This window comes from Trichechus manatus, unplaced genomic scaffold (genome assembly GCF_000243295.1).
Source record: "Trichechus manatus latirostris isolate Lorelei unplaced genomic scaffold, TriManLat1.0 scaffold00078, whole genome shotgun sequence".
NCBI lineage: Eukaryota > Metazoa > Chordata > Mammalia > Sirenia > Trichechidae > Trichechus > Trichechus manatus.
Window position 1 is genome coordinate 694,387 of NW_004444014.1, and position 18,965 is coordinate 713,351.

At 47.8% G+C, this 18,965-nt stretch overlaps 1 protein-coding gene across 3 annotated transcripts in view; it reads left to right on the top strand.

Moving 5' to 3' along the window:
- Positions 1–18,377, top strand: part of ST8SIA5 (ST8 alpha-N-acetyl-neuraminide alpha-2,8-sialyltransferase 5) — a 72,608-nt gene extending 54,231 nt beyond the window's left edge. The window contains exons 2-6 of one of the 3 annotated variants that reach the window (XM_004380880.1): positions 3,929–4,015; positions 7,075–7,219; positions 10,933–11,045; positions 16,024–16,116; positions 17,539–18,181. In XM_004380880.1, the coding sequence (XP_004380937.1) occupies positions 3,929–4,015; positions 7,075–7,219; positions 10,933–11,045; positions 16,024–16,116; positions 17,539–18,007 (907 nt within the window). In that variant the 3' untranslated portion in view covers positions 18,008–18,181. Of the gene's footprint in view, positions 1–3,928; positions 4,016–7,074; positions 7,220–10,932; positions 11,046–16,023; positions 16,117–17,538 lie in introns of all 3 variants that reach the window. The other 2 variants (XM_004380878.2, XM_004380879.1) reach the window with 2 other exon arrangements.
- Positions 18,378–18,965: the final 588 nt, after the last annotated feature.

Sequence of the window (18,965 nt, forward strand, 5' to 3'; positions counted from 1 at the left end):
GCAAATCTGCTGCAAAAGACCTCTTTAAAGTGTTAAAAAGCAAAGATGTCACTTTGAGGACTAAGGTGCACCTGACCCAAGCCATGGTATTTTCAGTCGCCTCATATGTATGCTAAAACTGGACAATGAAAAAGGGAGACCAAAGAAGAATTGATGCATTTGAATCATGGTGTTGGCGAAGAATGTTCAATATGCCAGAAGAATGTTGGACGTGCCAGAAGAACGAGCAAATCTCTTTCAGAACAGCCAGAATGTTCCTTAAAAGTAAGGATGGTAAAACTTCATCTCACGTACTTTGGACATGTTATGAGGAGGGACTAGTACCAGAGAAGGACATCCTGCTTGGTAAAGTAGAGAGTCAGAGAAAAAGAAGACCCTCAGTGAAATGGATTGACACAGTGGCTGCAACAATGGGCTCAAGCATACCAATGATTGTGAGCATGGTGCAGTGTTTCGTTCTGTTGTACGTAGGGTCGCTACGAGTCACAACCTGTATGACCACATCTAACAACAACAACAACTAACCTAAAGGTTGGCAGTTCGAAGCCATCCAGTTCCGCCTTGGAAGAAAGGCCTGGTGAATCTGCTTCAGTAAAGATTATAGTCAAGAAAACCTTACACAGTGAGTTGTCAGGAGTTGGAATCGACTTAACGGCAATGAGTATATCTATAGATTACCTAAGTAACTGAATTTCTTGTTCTGGCAAATACGGACAGTACTCTTGACCTTGCACTTTGTTAGATGAGGCTATTAAATGTACCCCTACTTTTCAGTTTCCTCTCCAGCCTCTGGCTTCAATCTTCCTTGAGTTTCCTTTTAAAATGTCAGTGCCGATAACATTTACTTTCTATTTGTAACCATATTAAGCCTTTTGAGGGCTTTCTCTGAAGGTTGACTCTAAAATTTGAAGATTAGCAAACCGTATTTTCATTATTGGGCAGTGTAGCTATTGTTGACTGCAAAACCGGGAGGGTACCATGATTCCAGCTCCTTTCTTGTTACGGTTTTTCTGTTTTCTTGGAGCTTCTAGTTATCTTTTTCTCCTTGAACTTGCCTGATCATGACTTATTTTTTTATTGTTGTAAAAATATATAAAACACAAAATTTACCAATTTAACATTTTTCACATGTACAATTTAATGACATGAATTATATTCATCATCTTGGGTAATCATCACCAATATGTCAAATTTCTGTCACCATGAATAGAAGCTTGCTGCTTTTTCTCTCTGGAATCTTTTCAGATCATGACAATTCTGAAGCATCCCAGTGGTGTGCTTCGGGATAGATACCCAGTGGGACCTCTCAATCTGGAGCTTATGTCCAACTTTTGAAGTTTCTCTTGAATTTCTTCATATTTCCTCCTCTTTGTTTTTCCATGTTTTCTCTTTCTAGAACATCTAAAAGTTGTATACGGAAACTTCTAAATTGCTCCTCTAGCACTCATATCTTCTTATCTCATCTTTTCTTTCTCTTCGCCCTTCGCTTCTACCTTCTGGGAAAAAGACTTGACTTTACATTCTGGCCCTTTTTATGAACTTTTCTTCCCCCAAGGGCTTTTCTTTGTTCTCAGAGTAGTCTATTCTTATTTTAAGAATGTAATGTTTTCTTGAATATCTCTGAGGAGACCAAGTAGAATTTTTTTATGAGTTAGTTCTGTTTTGTTCCTACAGTTGTTTTTCTCTGTGGTGATTTTATCCAGTGGTTTATCTTGGTCTGTCTTCTTCAGGTTGACCAGGTGATCCTTGGTCGTCTATCAGTATTTAACATTAAAACAATAAAAAACTGAAAGGAGTTCTGTGTCTGAGAGCAGGGGAGTCGTCGGGCAGGCATTGCTTGAAAGAAGTTGCTCAAGTTTTGCTGGCCCTTTTGCTTCTAGAATGCTTGGATGTTTTCACGGGGAGTGATTATTATTTTTTAAGAGAGGAACAAACTCTGATTCCATCCCTCCTCCAGCTCCTGCTGCACATTTAATATTTGATTGACTGCTGTCGGGGTGGACTTGATATTCTGGATACAGATGCTTGAGTTCTGGATACAGACTCACAATTGATTCTCATTTCAGCACCATGCCCCCTCTCCCCTCTTCGCTGAGTTTTCCAGGCAGACGACCAAGGGGGCTGTGCCATCCTCTGCTTGTGTTACCTCCTCCCCTCCCTTTTTCCATAACCCTGTCACACTCTGTCTTCCACTGAGACCCACCCTCCCCATCATTCTGTTCATCTGGTTGCTTTATGCCTTTTTTTTATTCCCTTTCTGGAATTTTAGTGGCATCTTGGGAGAAAAGAGATCAGTGTCTGGGGTCAGCCCTTCACCTTTAAAATAAAGATGATCTCTGCAAAGCGGTTTATAAACTGCTTTAACACATATTATCTCATTTGATCTCTCTGACAACATTTGAGATTGTCAGGGCAGACATTATTATACCCATCTTACAGATAAAGCAGCTGAGTCTCTGAGAGATTAAGTGACTTGTGTGAGGTAGCCTTGCAGCTTGGGGACGGAGCCAGGATTCGAAGCTCCATGTCCAGGCCCTGACCTCGGTCCAGCAGGTGACAGGGTACTGGAGGCACAGAGAATGGGCCCATACTTTGGTAACCATTGAGTCTGTGGGACCCTGACCTGGAGTATTGCCAGGGCCGTGTTTCTGGGAGGCATTTGAGGCAGATACCATGTAGTCAGAGGACCCCAGAGAGCAGAGCTGAATGAGCCTAGGCTGGCCTAAGGGAGAGCCGTCTCCCCCACGACACTTCTCAGAAGTGCCAGCTTTCCTTGCTGAGGGTCTGGAGCCCAATAGGAGGCAGCTCAATGAGGGGGCATGTCCTGATACCCTCCCCCAGAGGAGCACTGGGTGCTGGCCTTGCTGAGGGCGCCCCTGATCTTTCTTGACCTCATGATCCCTGCCAGACTAGGCCCTCATTGGAACCCTCAGAGGCTGAGAGAATTCTGGGCATTTCTATAGAACAGGAGAATCACCCTCAGAACCAAAGCACAAGTGAAAGCAGGAAGCAATTGGGTAGGACCCAAGGAAGAATCTCTTGACCAAAATGGGGTAGAAGTAACCAAAAATAGGGGATGAGTAACAGAGACACTGAAGCATGTGTGGGGGAGAGGGGTAGGGAACATGGCATGTGGCCCTAGGGCTTAGGCGCTGTCTGAAAAAGAGAAGAGAAACTGACGAGAAGGGAGAGTAGCGACCGTTTGCAGTTAATGTGTATAAGGAGCTCATATTGGTCAGCTAGTGTTCAGGGGAATTTGTATCTTTGCTTTGGTTCATTCATTCATTCAACAAATATTTATCTTGCTGTGTGCTATTCTAGCAGCTAGGGGTGCAATATGAAACAATTATAAACCCATTGCCACAGAGTCGATTACTACTCATAGTGACCCTGTGTGTAATTATAAATATGTCAATATAAATTTATAATTTAAAAACTAATTTTTTTTTTTTTGCTGGTTCCAGTCAAAGGGAGACCTCTACCTGAGTTAGACATTCTTTTTGCTGAGAGTGTTTTAGGCTGACAGAGTGCTGAGATATCTAAAAACCGACTAGGAGAAAGCTTGTGCATGGTTGTCCAGGGAAAAGGGGCACGTCTCAAATTTCTCATCTCTTCGTTTCCGCTGTTAGGAAATTGTGATCTACCCTAGAAGGAAAGAAGAGAAGGGCATGTCCTCGTCATGAGTCCTACCGTGTGTTGAGCACAGTGCTGATGTTTTACAGACACTCTCTCACAAGGGCCTGCTAGATCTTCCTCCCTTCCTAGATAGACATTCCCAGGGAAGCATGCAGACCTTGGGGGTGAGATCATGGGGAGGGACCAGCCCAGGAGTTGACATATGGGTGAGCAGGAAGGGCGCATTTCTGGAAATGATGATGCTTTGTCCAGCTCAGCTCTCTCATGCCCTCTTCTATCTCCACTCCTGAAGGGTGAAGCAGTCGGAGCTGTTCGACAGGTGGAGGAGCCTCCAGATGTGCAAGTGGGCAATGAACATCTCTGAAGCCAACCAGTTCAAGTATCTATAAGTCACCTGTCCTTCCCAGCTGTGGTGCTCCTCACTCCCACCTCTGCAGACCTCCCTCATCCTCTAAGGCCAGCTCTTAGCGGGCATCTTCCGCAGAGATGGCCTGGCTGGGCTTTGGAATCTGAATTGTGGGGAGGCTCTGCCTCTACACATTGGGTGAGGTGGGCGCCTGGCCAGGTGCTCACCTCCACATTCTCTCCCTTAGGCCTTGCAGCAGCTCTGCCCAGTTGATGGCATCACCCCAGTATACAGTGCAGGTTAAGGAGGCCCATAGCAGTGAAGTGATTTGCTCAAGGGCTCCCAGAGGCCTCTGCAGTAAGCAGTCCTCCAGAGCATCACCGCCCTGGCCTCCCCCTCTGGGGCAGCAGTTCTAATGCAGCCAGCCTCACTCCTGCTCTGAACTCCTTAGCTCTCACAGCCCACACCAGACGTTCAAGCACTGCTGCAGATTATCTTCTGATTGCTCTCTAACCGGAATTGACAGAGGCAACCCCTGAGTTCTCCTGTCTTTGAGCTAAGCAGACAGCAGACGTCCAACAATTCTTTTTGATTAATGGTGAACTTTAGGGTCCTCCATCGCTACCATTCAGTGAGTTTAGGGTATTATTTTAGTGCGTGAAATTTTATTTCAAGGAATGGATGTGATCCTGGAAATTTGTGTATCAACTGGGTTCTGGCAACCCTGTGCCTAGTTTATCCTGCATGGGGGAGGTTATGGAAAGTGAATATCACTAAGTAGTTTGAATTTCCTTTATAAATCATTGGTTCCAGTTTGCTTCAATTCCAGGCCACCTCTAGAGAGAAATTAATAGTTGTTGTCGTTGTTTTTTTTAAGCTGCAATATATACAAGCAAATGTATAGCTATTCACAGTTTTCGTGTACAATTCAATGACACGGGTTACATACTTCACATTGTGTCATCATTTTCTCTATTAGAGAGAAAGTAGTCATTTTAAGGGGCACGTTTTGAGAAATGAGAATGTTTAGAGTGATATCTGCTAAAGAGGGGATACTAGAGGTATCTGTGAGGCTGTGGAAACCTAGCCAAGGCCCAACTGTAGTTTGTAGGGACCCACCTGTTACAAAAGTAGAGTGTAAACTTGAGTGAAGTGCTGGAGGAGTGGGGAGCAGGTTCCAGATTGATGCAGGTGCAACCCGAAATCCACCGTCTTCGAAGTGTTTCTGTGTGGACTGGGGCTGGATAAGGCTTGTGGGCACTGAGGGTGTGGCTGAGAAGACACTCGTCTCGGCTGAGGTCAGTGAGGGTGTTGTCCAGGCTGAGCACATCTAAAGAAATAACACAGCAACAGAAGAACGATGCCGCAAGAGAAGGGGGGGGGTCAACGCGAGGGCCTCGGGCAGAGAGCTGACAGCACTATTCTGTCCTCTGGGCCAGGGTGGAGGGTTGTGGTTCTCCAGGGGCAGGGGAGCAAGATGGGCCCAGGATCCGCCCTCATCACTGAGCCTCGTGGGCATGCCTTGGAGAATGTGTGCTGAGTGGAACACCAGCTGCAGAGAAGAGAAAATCAGACTTGTCTGGCCAGCTGACTCCCAAGCCTGCTTTGTCAACCACATTCTCCCTGGGAGCCTGTTTTTAAAGCCTGCTTACATCTGAGCATTAACACTTCTGTAGCTCATGTTTGAGTGTGTTTTTGTGAGTGGAAAAAACCCAGCTCACTGCCATCGAGTCAATTCCAACTCCTAGAGACCCTATAGGACAGAGTAGAAGTGCCCCATAGGCTTTCCAAGGCTGTAAATCTTTATGGAAGCAGACTGCCACATCTTTCTCCCTTGGAGCAGCTGGTGGGTTCAAACCGCCGACCTTTTGGTTAGCAGCTGAATGCTTTAACCACTGCGCCACCAGGGCTTCTTTTTGTGAGTGAAAACTGCCGGGAATTTAAAAAACAAAAAAACTCTTTTGTTTCTTTTTTCTCTCTCTGTTTTTTTTTTTTTTTACTACTAAGTATTGTGCACTGTCTTACCCTTCACCAAAGTCACCACTCATCCATTGTCTATTTAGTGAAAAACAAAAAAACTCTTAAGTACTTCTTTTAAAGATCCCTAGGTGGCGCAGACAGTTTGTGCTTGACTGTTAACCTAAAGGTTGGAGGTCCAAACCCACCCAGCAGTACTGCGGAAGAAAGGCCTGATGATCTGCTTCTGTTAAGATTACAGCCAAAAAAACTCTATGGAGCAGTTCTACTCTAACACACGAGGTCGCCATGAGTTGGAATTGACTCAACGGCAGCTAACAAGTACTTCTTTTAGAAGCCGCAGTCCATTTTCTGCAGGAAGTTGTCCAGTATCAACCCCCCATCCCCATTCCTGGCCCTCCCCTATTCCTAAAATAGTTTCAAAATGCTTGAGACGGCACATTCTGTTGACTCTGTGTGTTTTTGTTTGTGCCTCGTGGGACGGTAAGCACCTTGTCTAGAGTCTGCTGTGGGGAGCAGGAAGCTAAGGACAGGTTCTGCTCCACTTGGTTTTCAGTGAGGACTGGATGATTGCCCCAGAAACAGCATTTGTGGGAAGTAGTATGATGCTTAGTAGATCTTGAGGAAGCCTGAGTGAGGAGTGATTAGCCCTATGTGTTGAACTGTGTGTTGAACCCTTGTATGACTAGCGTTGTGCAGGACACAGAGGTCATGGTCCCCACTATCAAGGGGCTTTCACTCCAACTGGGGAAGGATTTGGCAGATGGAAAAGTGTGTGGTACACGGTCTGTGCTCTGCACCTTCAGTGGGAGTGTGGTCAGTGGGGCGGAAGCAGCTGGGAGCTTCACGGGAGGGACACCAGGCCTGGGCACTGAATGAGCAGCGTCAGGAGACATGGGAGGAGTACTGAAAGGGGTGGGAACAGCACGTGCAAAGGTGTGGAGGAGGGAATGGATTTGGGAATGGCAGGCGCGAGAGGACCGGGCAGAGACCTAGTGTTAGTCGGAGCTCCCTGGTAAACCCGCGGCACCTCAGTTCATGGCCCTTCTCTTCTTCGCGTGGTTTTGCTCTGCCCCACATCACCAGTCTCTCCCATGTGTCTCCCTACCCGGCAGGTCCACTTTGTCCAGGTGCTGCAATGCCCCCTCCTTCCTCTTCACCACCCAGAAGAACACTCCCCTAGGGACAAAGCTCAAGTATGAGGTGGACACCAGCGGCATCTACCACATCAACCAGGAGATCTTCCGCATGTTCCCCAAGGTGCTGCTTCCACTGTCCGGGGGAAAGGGTGGCCTGGGGTGGGGGCGATGGAGCAGTGCCTTGTGCTGGTGCACCCCTCAGTCTCTGCCCTATAAGCCCAGTCGTCTTGGTCCTGGTTGGTCACTCTCTAGGTCTAGTAGACCACCTTCTGGGTTTCCTTGGGGGCCCCTCTGAGGATACTGAGTGCCAGCTGGCTTTTATTTGAGTGACTTTTGGCAAGAAAGTGGTTATAACATTCTGGTTATTGCATTGCTTGCAGAAGACATCTGGCAGATACCTGAGAGAATGATTCAGCATTTGTCCTCTTACCTCAGGCATGTGTCCCTGAGATGGCACGAGAATCAAAGCATATATGCAAAGGTTGTGTGCACAGGAAATCATAAACCAATACAAATCAGTGCACAGAAAGGTGGCTCTCACATTGGGTGACCTCGTGTGGTCATTTTGTCTTTCAGGGCCTCAGTCTCTTTGTCTGTAACATTGGGGTTGGACTAATTTGGCTGCTTGTAACAGAAAACCTAAAATATCAGAGACTTAAGCAAGATAAAAATGTATTTTTTCCCTTGTACATAAAAGAAGTCTGGAGATAGCTGTTCAGGGCAGCATGGTGGCTCTCTGGTCATGGAGGACCACAGATCGAGTGGTTCACATACGTAAACTGTCCAGATAGCAGAAATTCAGGTGCCTGCACTCACTTCTGGATTGACTGTGGTCCAGACTCGCTGCATCAGTCTCTCAGTGGCACGGGCCCTGGAACTTGTATTTTCATCTGATCCTGATGGTTACCCGTGTCTGGGAAGTGGCAGTGTAGCCCCTGAAGAGGAGGAAGAACGGTTCCATGGGAAGTATTCATAGCCGCCTTCTAAAGTGCTCTGGGCCCAGGGCAGAACTTAGTGGGTCAGCTTGTAGAAATGTGGAATAGGAGTGTATTCAGGTCTTTGTGGATGAAATCTGAGGCTTAGCTGACCTGCTCCTCTGGGGAGTGCTAACAAAGCAAAGTTCAGCATGGCTTACTGCATTTTGCTACTCATACCAGGGTGCACTGGTAAGACTGGGGGTATGGAGGAGGCACTGAAGGTGGAGCGATAGCAACCATGTTTTCCCACATCGTCAGTGATGGAGGATGATGGGTGTGAGCTCTCTTTACAAATTTGGGTCTTGCAAGGCCCAGAACATGAGGCTGGTGACAGCAGAAGAACTTACATCTCATGTGGGCAATGCCAGTGGGTCAAACACAGCCAGGTTATGACATAGGGGTCCAAAGGGCCACAGGCATGGACTCCCGAGGCCCCCTGAATTAGAGCAAGGGTCGCTAACCTTCTTTTCTGGAAAAGGCCAGATAGTATGTTAAGCCTTGCAGGGCATATTATCTGTGTGGCAGCTGCTCAGGTCTGCCATTTCAGCACAAAAGCAGCCTTTGACAGTATGTAAATGAATGGGCGTGGCTGTCTTCCAGGAAAAGTTTCGTTTTTATTAAACACTGAAATTTGGATTTTTATATAATTTTCAAATGTCACGAAATGTCTTTCTTTTTGATCATTTAAGAATGTAAAAACCCTTCTTAGCTTTCAGGCCATACAAAAACAGGCGGTGGGCCAGACTTGGCCCGCAGGCAGTAGTATGCCGAGCCCGGCGTTAGAGCATTGCAGCGTAGAATAGCATTTCCCAAACGTCCCAAAGGATAGGCATTTCTTTGGGTTTGTGGAAAAAACACAACGTCCCCGCCTCCTATTCCCACCCTGGAAATTGTGATTCTGAGGTTTTGGGATAAGGCCCTGGAATTTGCATTTTAAGTAGTTCTTGACTTACGGAAGTTTGGAAAACACTGAATAGAACTTAATAAGCCTTCGGTGATTTCGTCAAAGATGACTGTTTTTTTTCCTTTCTCTGGTCAAAGTCGAACAGTGCAGCTTCCCCACCAGCCCTTGTTAGATGCCCTTGTTCCCTGTCCTGGTCCCTGGGCCCGTCCCTCCAGGGGAAATGAGCCGTGAATAAGGACACAGGTAGATGCAGCTTCTCCTTAGGATTTAGCGTAATTCACTGCACTGAGATTCTCCACGAGACCCGGTCCCAGCAGCTGGTCCCACTGGAGGCTCGAGGTGCTGACCGTGCCCCTCTCAGGTGGTGGCTGGCCAGCTGGGGCATGTCGGAGGAAAGCTGCTGGCAGGCTCCTGGGTGTCAGAGCTGGAAGGGACCTTAGGGGCATGTAATACTAACAACCTAGTCCACTTTGCTGAGTTGCCTCTGGGCCAAGCACTGCATAGGGTAGACTCTTGGTTTATACCAGAGTTTCTCAACTGAGAACATTTGTACCCCAGGGGACACCTGGCAATGTCTGCAGACATTTTTGATTGTCATGACTTGGTAGGGGTGCTACTGGCATCTAGAGGGTAGAGGCCAGGGATGCTGCTAAACATCTACAATGCATACTTCCGCACCCTCGACAGCAAAAAATTATCTGGTCCAAAATGTCAATGGTGCTGAAGTTAAGAAACCCTGCTTTACCTAATCTCATTGGATTCGCTTGAGATACACGTATTATTATCCTCATTTTACAGATGGAAACCCCAAGTCTCTGAGAGCTCAAACAGCTTGTCCGTGGTTTCCTTGACTTAGTATGGGGCAAAATCAGGACTAAACTTGAGTCTTTTGGCTAGGGTGCCTGACTCATCCAGGTTTTCCTAGGACTTTCCCAGTGTTAGCACTGAAAGTCCTGCATTCCAGGAGCCCCTCACCCTGGGCAGACCAGGACGGCTGGTTACCCCCTACCTTGACTCCAGGCCTGTGTTCCTCCCTGAACCATGTGGCTGCCTTGTTCTACTTGCCTCAGGTTGCCACTGTGGTCTGGAGGGGGCATGGCAGAACCAGGCCTTCTTATGCTCAGGCTGGTACTTTCTCCTGCCAACTCACCTGGAAAGCATGCTCAGGGAGCAACCAGTGCCCAGACCAAGGTAACCCTGCCAGTCGAGATGTGAGAAGGTCAGAGCACTATGTGAGAGTCACTCCCAGTGCTCCTGTGAATGCCTCCATCACTCAGACTAACACCTGGTCCTCCCCACCCTCAGAGCTCTCACCTCAGAGACCCCAGGTGTCCCAGCTTCTCACCGCTCCCCTCTGACATGGTAGCCTTGCCTGCTCACTCCCTGGTCTCTTGCCCCTGCTGCTGCCAAGTCCTAGCATCTGTCACACCTGTGTGACTTTTCTGCCCTGGGCCTGGGTCCTCCCCATGGATCAGAGAGAGGGTCTGCACCTAGTCCTGAGCTGAAAGGGGTGAGGAGCAGGTTTAAGGCCCCTGTCTCTCGGTAGTCTGCTGCTGTTGCCTCCCAGGACATCTGCATTAACCATTAAAAAATGCATACTCAAAGGCATAAGAGAGCTGAGCCTCTTTCAAACACTGGGAAAACCGAAGGCTTTAGTATCAAGCGGGGATGTCCATAACCTGTCTTCTCTTCTTTCTGAAAACCTGAGGCTCCCAGGGCTTATTGAAAGAGGCGTTGGAGACCTAGGCTCCAGTTACAGCTCATTCGCTCATCACCTGAGTAACTGACCACTCTTCTTATCTGGAAAATGGAAGAACTGTTCCGCTCCCACATTCCCTAGAAGGCTGTCCTGTGAGGCCCTGAGCCAGGATGAGAGGGGCACGTGGTACAGAGGGTGAGCACCGGATGAAGGCAGGCTGGGCTGACAGCTGTGCCGGTGTCTGTCACCCCCAGGACATGCCTTACTACCGGTCCCAGTTTAAGAAGTGTGCAGTGGTGGGCAACGGAGGCATCCTAAAGAACAGCCGCTGCGGCAGGGAGATCAACAGTGCTGACTTCGTGTTCCGGTAAAAGGGTCACCCTGGGTCTGCACCTTCCAGTTCTACCCCGGGCCCTCTTTCTGCTCTGTGCCCTTCCCACTTCTGGGTAAATCACCTAACCATCTGTGCCTCTGTTTCCTGAAATGGAAGATAAGGATGATGACAGTATCCATCCCTCGGGGTTGCTATGAGGATTAAATGCAGAAGTTAATAAGGTGGCTGCTGTTGGGTGCCACCGAGTTGATTTTCATCCCATAGTGACCCCGTGTAACAGAGTAGAATTGCCCCGTAAAGTTTCCTAGGCGGTAATCTTTATGGAAGCAGATTGCCAGGTCTCTCTCCCGAACAGCTGCTGGGTGAGTTCCAACCACCAACCTTTCAGTTAGCAGCCGAGTGCCTAAACATTTTGCCACCAGGGCTATACCATGTTACCTGTCTGACTCTATAAATATAATGGTAAACTTTCCCCCTAAAAGGATGGCCTCTTGTCCCACCCCCTAAGATATGTTATAGTCCGCAGTTGTTTGCACATAGTTTTGGAGGTGACAGGGGCCCTTTCTTCATATATTGTCATCAACAGCAGCGCAGCAGTGGTAGCAAAGCCTTACTGGGTGCCTGCTATGTGTACACCAAAGCTTGCTGAGTCTTCACCACGTTCCAGGCATTGTCATACTGGATGGCATTGTATCGGGAAGGAGCGCTGATGGAGACAGACAAGCCTGGCCTGCACCTGCCTCTACCACCTAATAGCAGCAAGTCCCTTGACCTCTCTAAACGTCTGATTTCTCATTTGCAACCCAGGGATCCTAATATTTACCACCTGCCATAGTGGTTAAGAGCTTGGCTGCTAACCAGAAGATCGGCAGTTCAAATCTACCAGTCGCTCCTTGGAAACCCTAGGGAGCAGTTCTACTCTGTCCTGTAGGGGTGCTATGAGTCAGAATGGACTCGATGGCAACGGGTTTGGGTTTTTTTTTAAGGTTGTTGAGGGCAACCAAAAAGTCAGCAGTTTGAACCCACCAGCTACTCTGCGGGAGAAAAGACTGGTGATTTGCTCCTGTAAAGATTTCGGCCTGGGAAGCCATATGGGGCAGTTCAACTCTGTCCTATAGGGTCCCTATGAGTCAGAATTGACTCAGCGGCACACAACAACAACAAAGGTTATTGAAAGGAGTCCTGGTGGTGCAATGGTTAAGCACTTGGCTGCTAACCAAAAGGTTGATGGTTCAAATCCACCCAGGGGCTCTGTGGGAGAAAGACTTGGAGATCTGCTCCCTAAAGGTTACAGCCTAGAAAATCCTATAGGGCACTTCTGTTCTGTCACATGGGGTTGCTGTGAGTCAAAAACGACACCCAGCAACAACAACAACAAAGTTTGTTGATGTCTTGTATAATCCTATGAAATTTCCTGGCATGTCATAGATGTTTGATAAATGGTAGTTGGCTGCAGACTCACCCCTTGTCTTTAAGAGGAGTATAAGCCCTGCCTTCCCTGATGGTTTGACAGGGGTGGGTTGGATTATGAGACAGGTGATGGTCCTGGCCCTGTTAGAAAAGGCCATGTAGAAACTCATGGCTTCTCCTTGAACAAAGAGTTCCGTTAAACCCATAGCTGCCCCTTGAGTGAAGGACCAGATTCTTTTTTTTTCTTTATTTTTATTTTATTGTACTTTAGATGAAGGTTTACAGAACAAACTAGCCTTTCATTAAACAGTTAGTACACATATTGTTTTATAACATTGGTTAACAACCCCATGACATGTCAATACCCTCCCTTCTCGACCTTGGGTTCCCTATTACCAGCTTTCCTGTCCCCTCCTGCCTTCTAGTCCTTGCCCCTGGGCTGGTGTGTCCCTTTAGTCTCATTTTGTCCTACGGGCCTATCTATGGCTAAATGGTGAACCTCAGGAGTGACTTCATTACTGAGCTAAAAGGGGGCCATACTCTCAGGGTTTCTCCAGTCTCTGTCAGGCCAGTAATTCTGGTCTTTTTTTTTTAGTTAGAATTTTGTTCTACATTTTTCTCCAGCTCTGTCTGGGACCCTCTATTGTGATCCCTGTCAAAGCAGTCAGTGGTGGTAGCCAGGCACCATGTAGTTATACTGGACTCAGTCTGGTGGAGGCTGTGGTAGTTGTGGTCTGTTAGTCCTTTGGACTAATCTTACCCTTGTGTCTTTAGTTTTCTTCATTTTCCCTTGCTCCTGAGGTGGTGAGACCAGAGGAGTATCTCAGATGGCCGCTTACAGGCTTTTAAGACCCCAGATGCTACTCACCAAAGTAGAATGTAGACCATTTTCTTCACAAACTATGTTATGCCAGTTGAGCTAGATGTTCCCTGAGACCATGGAAGGACCAGATTCTTAACATGGCAACAAGCCCCTCATGGTCTGGCCCCTTCCTCCCTCTCTGACTTCAGCTTGAACCACTCTTTCCTCATTTTGTGCTCCAGCCCCAAGGCTTCAGTCACTCATTCCCTGAATGCTTCATGCTTCCTCCCTTTGCACAGATGCTCATGACCTCCACATTTGCCCAGTTAACATCTGCTCATTTTCAAAACTTACTAGTTTTTCATTTACTATGCAGTATTTGATGCATACGAAGAGTATCTGTACCACATAAGTATGAAGCGAAGTAATCAAATGAGTACTGTGAACCAACTACTTATCTTAAGACCCCAAGTGTTCTCAAAGCCATTAATCGATCTGTATGCTCCTTCCCCATCCCACCTCTGCCTTGCCCAGAGGTAATCACCACTCTGAATTTTTTATTTATCACTCGCTCATTAAAAATGGTTTTATCACATGTAGATATATCCCTAAACGATTTATTGTCTAATATTGCTTATTTAGGGGCTGTCTTAGGCTGGGTTTTCTAGAGAAGCAAAACCAGTAAAGTGTATATATATATATATAGAGAGAGAGAGAGATCTATATCAATGAAACAGCTCATGCGACTGTAGAGGCTAGAACATCCCAAGTCTGTGGATCAGAGTAGAGACCTCTCCCAAGTCACGCAGCTGCAGAAGCTGGCAAGCCCAAGATCGGCAGGTCGGAGAGCAGGGTCCCGCTCACGGGCTGTGCAGATTGACGAATCCCAACTTCGGCAGATAAGCTGACAGCTCAAGTCCCAAGAACTGGAGATGAGACAACAGGAGGCAGCTGCAGGATCCAGAGAGAGCAAAAAGCCAGAACATCTGCTTATATTCAGATGCGGGCCACACCCCCACGGAGACTCCCTTTCATCTGATTGGCTACTCACAGTATATTCAATCATGGGAGTGATTACATTGAAACACTGAGAATCATGACCCAGCCAAGTTGGCACACAATCCCAACCATCACAGGGGCTGTATCAGTTTCCCATTGCTGCTAATAACAAATGACCTCAGACGCAGTGGTTTAAAAAAACAGAAATTTGTTATCTTACAGTTCTGGAGGTCAGAAGTCTCACTGGGCTAAAATCAAGGTGTCAACAGAGTTCTGTTCCTTTCTGGAGGCTCTATGGAAGAATCCATTTCCTTGCCTCTTCTGGCCCACATTCCTTGGCTTGTGGCCTCTTTAAAGCAAGCAGTGTAGCATCTTCCAGTTTCTCTCTCTGACTCTGCTTCCATTGTCACATCTTTTCCTCTCTCTCCTATTACATCACCTTCTCTTATAAGGTCCCTTGTGATTACTCAGATACTACAGGATAATTTCCTCATCTCAAAATCCTTAATTTAATCACAGCTGCAAAATCCCTTTTGCCATGTAAGGTAACATATTTACAGGTTCTGGGGATTAGGGTGTGGACATCTTTGGTGGACCATTATTCCTGCACGAGACCTTTTAAAAATGGTGTGCTGTATGTATATTTCTGCAACTTGCTTTTTTCACTCAATATTGCATTTCTAAGCTTCATCCTTGAATAGATCCCATATTTATTTAGCTCCTCTCCTGTCAATGTACTTTTTTTTTTCGGTGAAAATACAGCAAAACCCACTCCCATTCCACAGTTTATAGCCATAATGATCAGTGACATTGGTTGCACTCTTCACATTGTGTCAACATTCTCGTTATTTCGGTTCTAGTTGTTTCACTTAGGTTTACTTAATCTCCCTGCCCCCTAACCTTCTCATCTATGCTTTAAAATAGCTGTTGACTCTTTGGTCTTATATAGATACATATTTTTTAAAACACAGTACTCAAGGATTACAATGTTTACTCTTTGGGCTAAACTATTAGTTAGTTTAAAGATGACTTCAGGGGATAGTTTCAATTCAAGGTTTGAAGAGCAACTCAGGGCCATAGTCTCAGGGACTCCTCTAGCCTCAATAGGTCCAGTAAGTCTGGTTTCTTTAAGAATTTGAAGCTCTGTTCCACATTTTTCCCCCTTTTTATCAGGATTCATCTATTGTGTTCCTGATCAGAATGTACAGTAGTGGTAGTTGGGCACCGTTTAGTTCTGGGCTCGAGGTGGAGGAGGCAGTGGTTCATGTAGTGCCAATGGACTTTGCTCACTTCCTCCTTTAAACCTCAGCTCAGCTGTCACTTCCTCTGGGAAGCCTCTTGACTCTACACAAGCGGAGGTTCCTCTGCCCTTTCAGAGCACAATCCTGTGCTCAAAAGCATGTACTGTGTATTATATCTATATATTATAGATGGTGGTCTTTCTACCCCATGTGACTGGAACTTCAGCAAGGCCAAGGATGGGGCCTGTTTGCTCTCGCAGTGCCTGGCACAGAGCAGAAAGACTATTATCACTCAGTCACAGACATTCTACGCAGCTGGCTGCCTTTGCAGCCCTCTGTCCTATGATCGGAGCCATGGTGGCGCAGTGGTTAAGAGTTTAGCTAACCAAAAGGTAGACAGTTAGAATCCACCAGCTGTTCCTTGGAAACCCTATGGGGCAGTTCTGCTCTGTCCTATAGGGTCACTATGAGTTGGAATCCCCTCGCCCTCACCTGCTCCCCAGCATCACCTGTAGACTGACTGACCCCCTGACATCAGGCTGCCTTGTCTCTTCTGCAGGTGCAATCTACCCCCCATCTCGGAGAAGTACACCATGGATGTGGGAGTAAAGACGGATGTGGTCACTGTGAACCCCAGCATCATCACAGAGAGGTTAGTAGCCCTCTTTCCAGAGCTGTGCCATCCAATAGGGTAGCCAATAGTGAAGTGTGGCTACTGACCACTTGAAATGTGGCTGGTACAGACCAAGATGTGCTGTCTGTAAAATGCACACCAGATTTCAGAGACTTCATACAAAAAAAAAAAAAGGATGCCATATATCTCATTAATCTTTTATTATTGATTACATGTTGAAAATAGTATTTTGAATATATCAGGTTAAATAAAATATAAAAATGATACCTGTTTCTATTCATTTAAATAGAAATATTGCATATTATTTAAATATTTATTTAATATGTTGTTGGTTGCCGTGGAGTCGATTCTGACTCCCGGTGAACCCACATGTGCAGAGAAGAACTGTGCTCCCTAGGGTTTTCAAGGCTGTGACCTTTCAGGAGCAGATTGCCAGGCCTGTCTTCTGAGGTGCCTTTGGGTGGGTTTAAACCTTTCATTTAGTAGTGAAGTGCTTAACCATTTGCACCACCCAGGGAACCTATGATATATATAAGGAAATATTTATTGAATATTATTTAAATAGAAACAGTGGTTACTAGCACATCAAAAATTACATATGTAGCCTGCAGTGTATTTCTTTTGGAGAGCGCTGGACTAGACTGTTTTCACCTAGAGTTGGGTCAGAGAATTTACCAGTGTGTGACCAGGGGTACAGCAGCCCGCTATATGGGGTGTATTCAGGTGGCATTAGGCAGAAGCCTTGTGCAAAGATCCTGCCCCCCGCCCCCCCCCCCCGCCCCCATCCTGGCTCCCCTCCTGGGGTCTTTGAGGCTTAGGGGGAGGGGCCTAATGTGTTACCTGGCCAGATGAAGGTAAGAGGAAGGGATGCTAGGAGTTGTTAAATTGGATCAGATGCTCAGGGAACACCTATTTAAGAAGTGGGAGGGAAGCAGTCAGCAAAGTCACGTGTGAAGGGGCACAGAGAGAGGTCTGAGGTGGGCCAGGGGCACAGGGCTGTAGGAGCAGGGAGGGCTGCTGAATGTAAAGAAAGGCTGTGAGATGCACCTGGAGGCTGGGGGCGGGAAGGGCTGAGACAGGAGGGCAGCTGCGTTTGTTGTGTGCCACGGGATCTTGGGGAAGACAGTACAGGTGAATGGTGTGGGAGCTCCAGGGAAAGCCTTTCTCCTCCAACCACTTCTCCACTGAGCGACGCCTGCAGCCACACACTGGACATTTGGGTTCTGACTGTCCTCGCAATACCTACTTACAAAATATAACTCTCCCTGAGAAAGGCCAGGTATTTACATGATAAGGTGAATGAGGTGAGAGGAGGCAGGAGTGGGGTCCCCCCCCCCCGTGTCCTTTGAAAAGACCCCAGGGTGCCGGGCTGGGGGAAGCCTGGTGCTCTGGGGCATGGAGGGGTGGGCGGCTGACCCCTCACGCTGTCTTCCTCCTCAGGTTCCACAAGCTGGAGAAATGGCGGCGGCCCTTCTACCGAGTGCTGCAAGTATACGAGAACGCGTCAGTGCTGCTGCCCGCCTTCTACAACACGCGCAACACCGACGTGTCCATCCGCGTCAAGTACGTGCTGGACGACTTCGAGTCGCCGCAGGCTGTCTACTACTTCCACCCTCAGTACTTGGTCAACGTGTCGCGCTACTGGCTCAGCCTGGGCGTGCGCGCCAAGCGCATTAGCACCGGCCTCATCCTGGCCACCGCGGCGCTCGAGCTCTGTGAGGAAGTGCACCTCTTCGGTTTCTGGGCCTTCCCCATGAACCCCTCGGGCCTCTACATCACCCACCACTACTACGACAACGTCAAGCCCCGGCCCGGCTTCCACGCCATGCCCTCCGAGATCTTCAACTTCTTGCACCTGCACAGCCGCGGCATCCTCCGCGTCCACACGGGCACCTGCAGCTGCTGCTGATGGCGGCGCCGCCAGGCTGCTTGGGCTACACCCCCGGCCACCAGAACCTTCTCTTCTTCTCTTCCTCCTGGTGGAACTGGGAGCTGGAGGCCAGGCAGCGCGGGGCCTGGCCTTGAGGGAGCCCCTCCCTCAATAGTTCAGCTTTGTGCTTGGGTCCCATGGGGCTCGGAGGCAAGGGTGGGAGCTGGGGCAGAGGCAGCTTGGTCTGAGCTTCCTGGGCCTCCATCCACGGGGAGCATGCTGCTAGGCCACACTCCAAGATCAGGGGGCCCTCAGGGGCTGCAAGTGAATAAAGCACATTTCCACTCAATTTTAGCAATCGAGAGAGCACAACTGTAGCGGCCTTGTCACTGCTAAAGGAAGGCCCTACAAAGAGTGGAAGAGAAGGAGACAGGACTTATGAGAACAGTCAGGATAGAATTCAGACTTGTGGGTTCCTGAGTTTTATACAGAGGGATCAGCCATGTATTGCTGTCCAGAATCTCACAGCTTCCTGGCTAACCCAGCAGCCAGAACTTCCTGTAAAGAAAGAGTCGCTCAGAGAGGTCCAGGGACCTACCAGCCAATGTCACGCCAACAGACTGAGCTCATTAAGTGATGCTGTGGCAGATAATGCGAGGCTGTGTTAGGATCGTCCGCTAAGAAACCATCCGCCCTTGCAGACGCTTCCTCGGACACAGTCTTGGTGCCTCCAGGTCAAATCCTGCATTTGATCTTTTGATGAGAAGGAAATAAACCAGACCAGCTATTTGCACTGAGTTTCCGAGCCAATGTTATCGACTCAATAGTGCTCAGCAATTTGCTTCCTCTTCTGCCTCCTTACTTTTAGCTCTGTTTTAACCAGGAGTTATTTGTAAGATTTGTTTCTCTTTATGTTCCTGAACACAGCAGACTCCTGCTATATCATGTTCCGGCTCCGGGCTGGAAAGCGCCGGCATATGACATGGGGAGCGTAGCG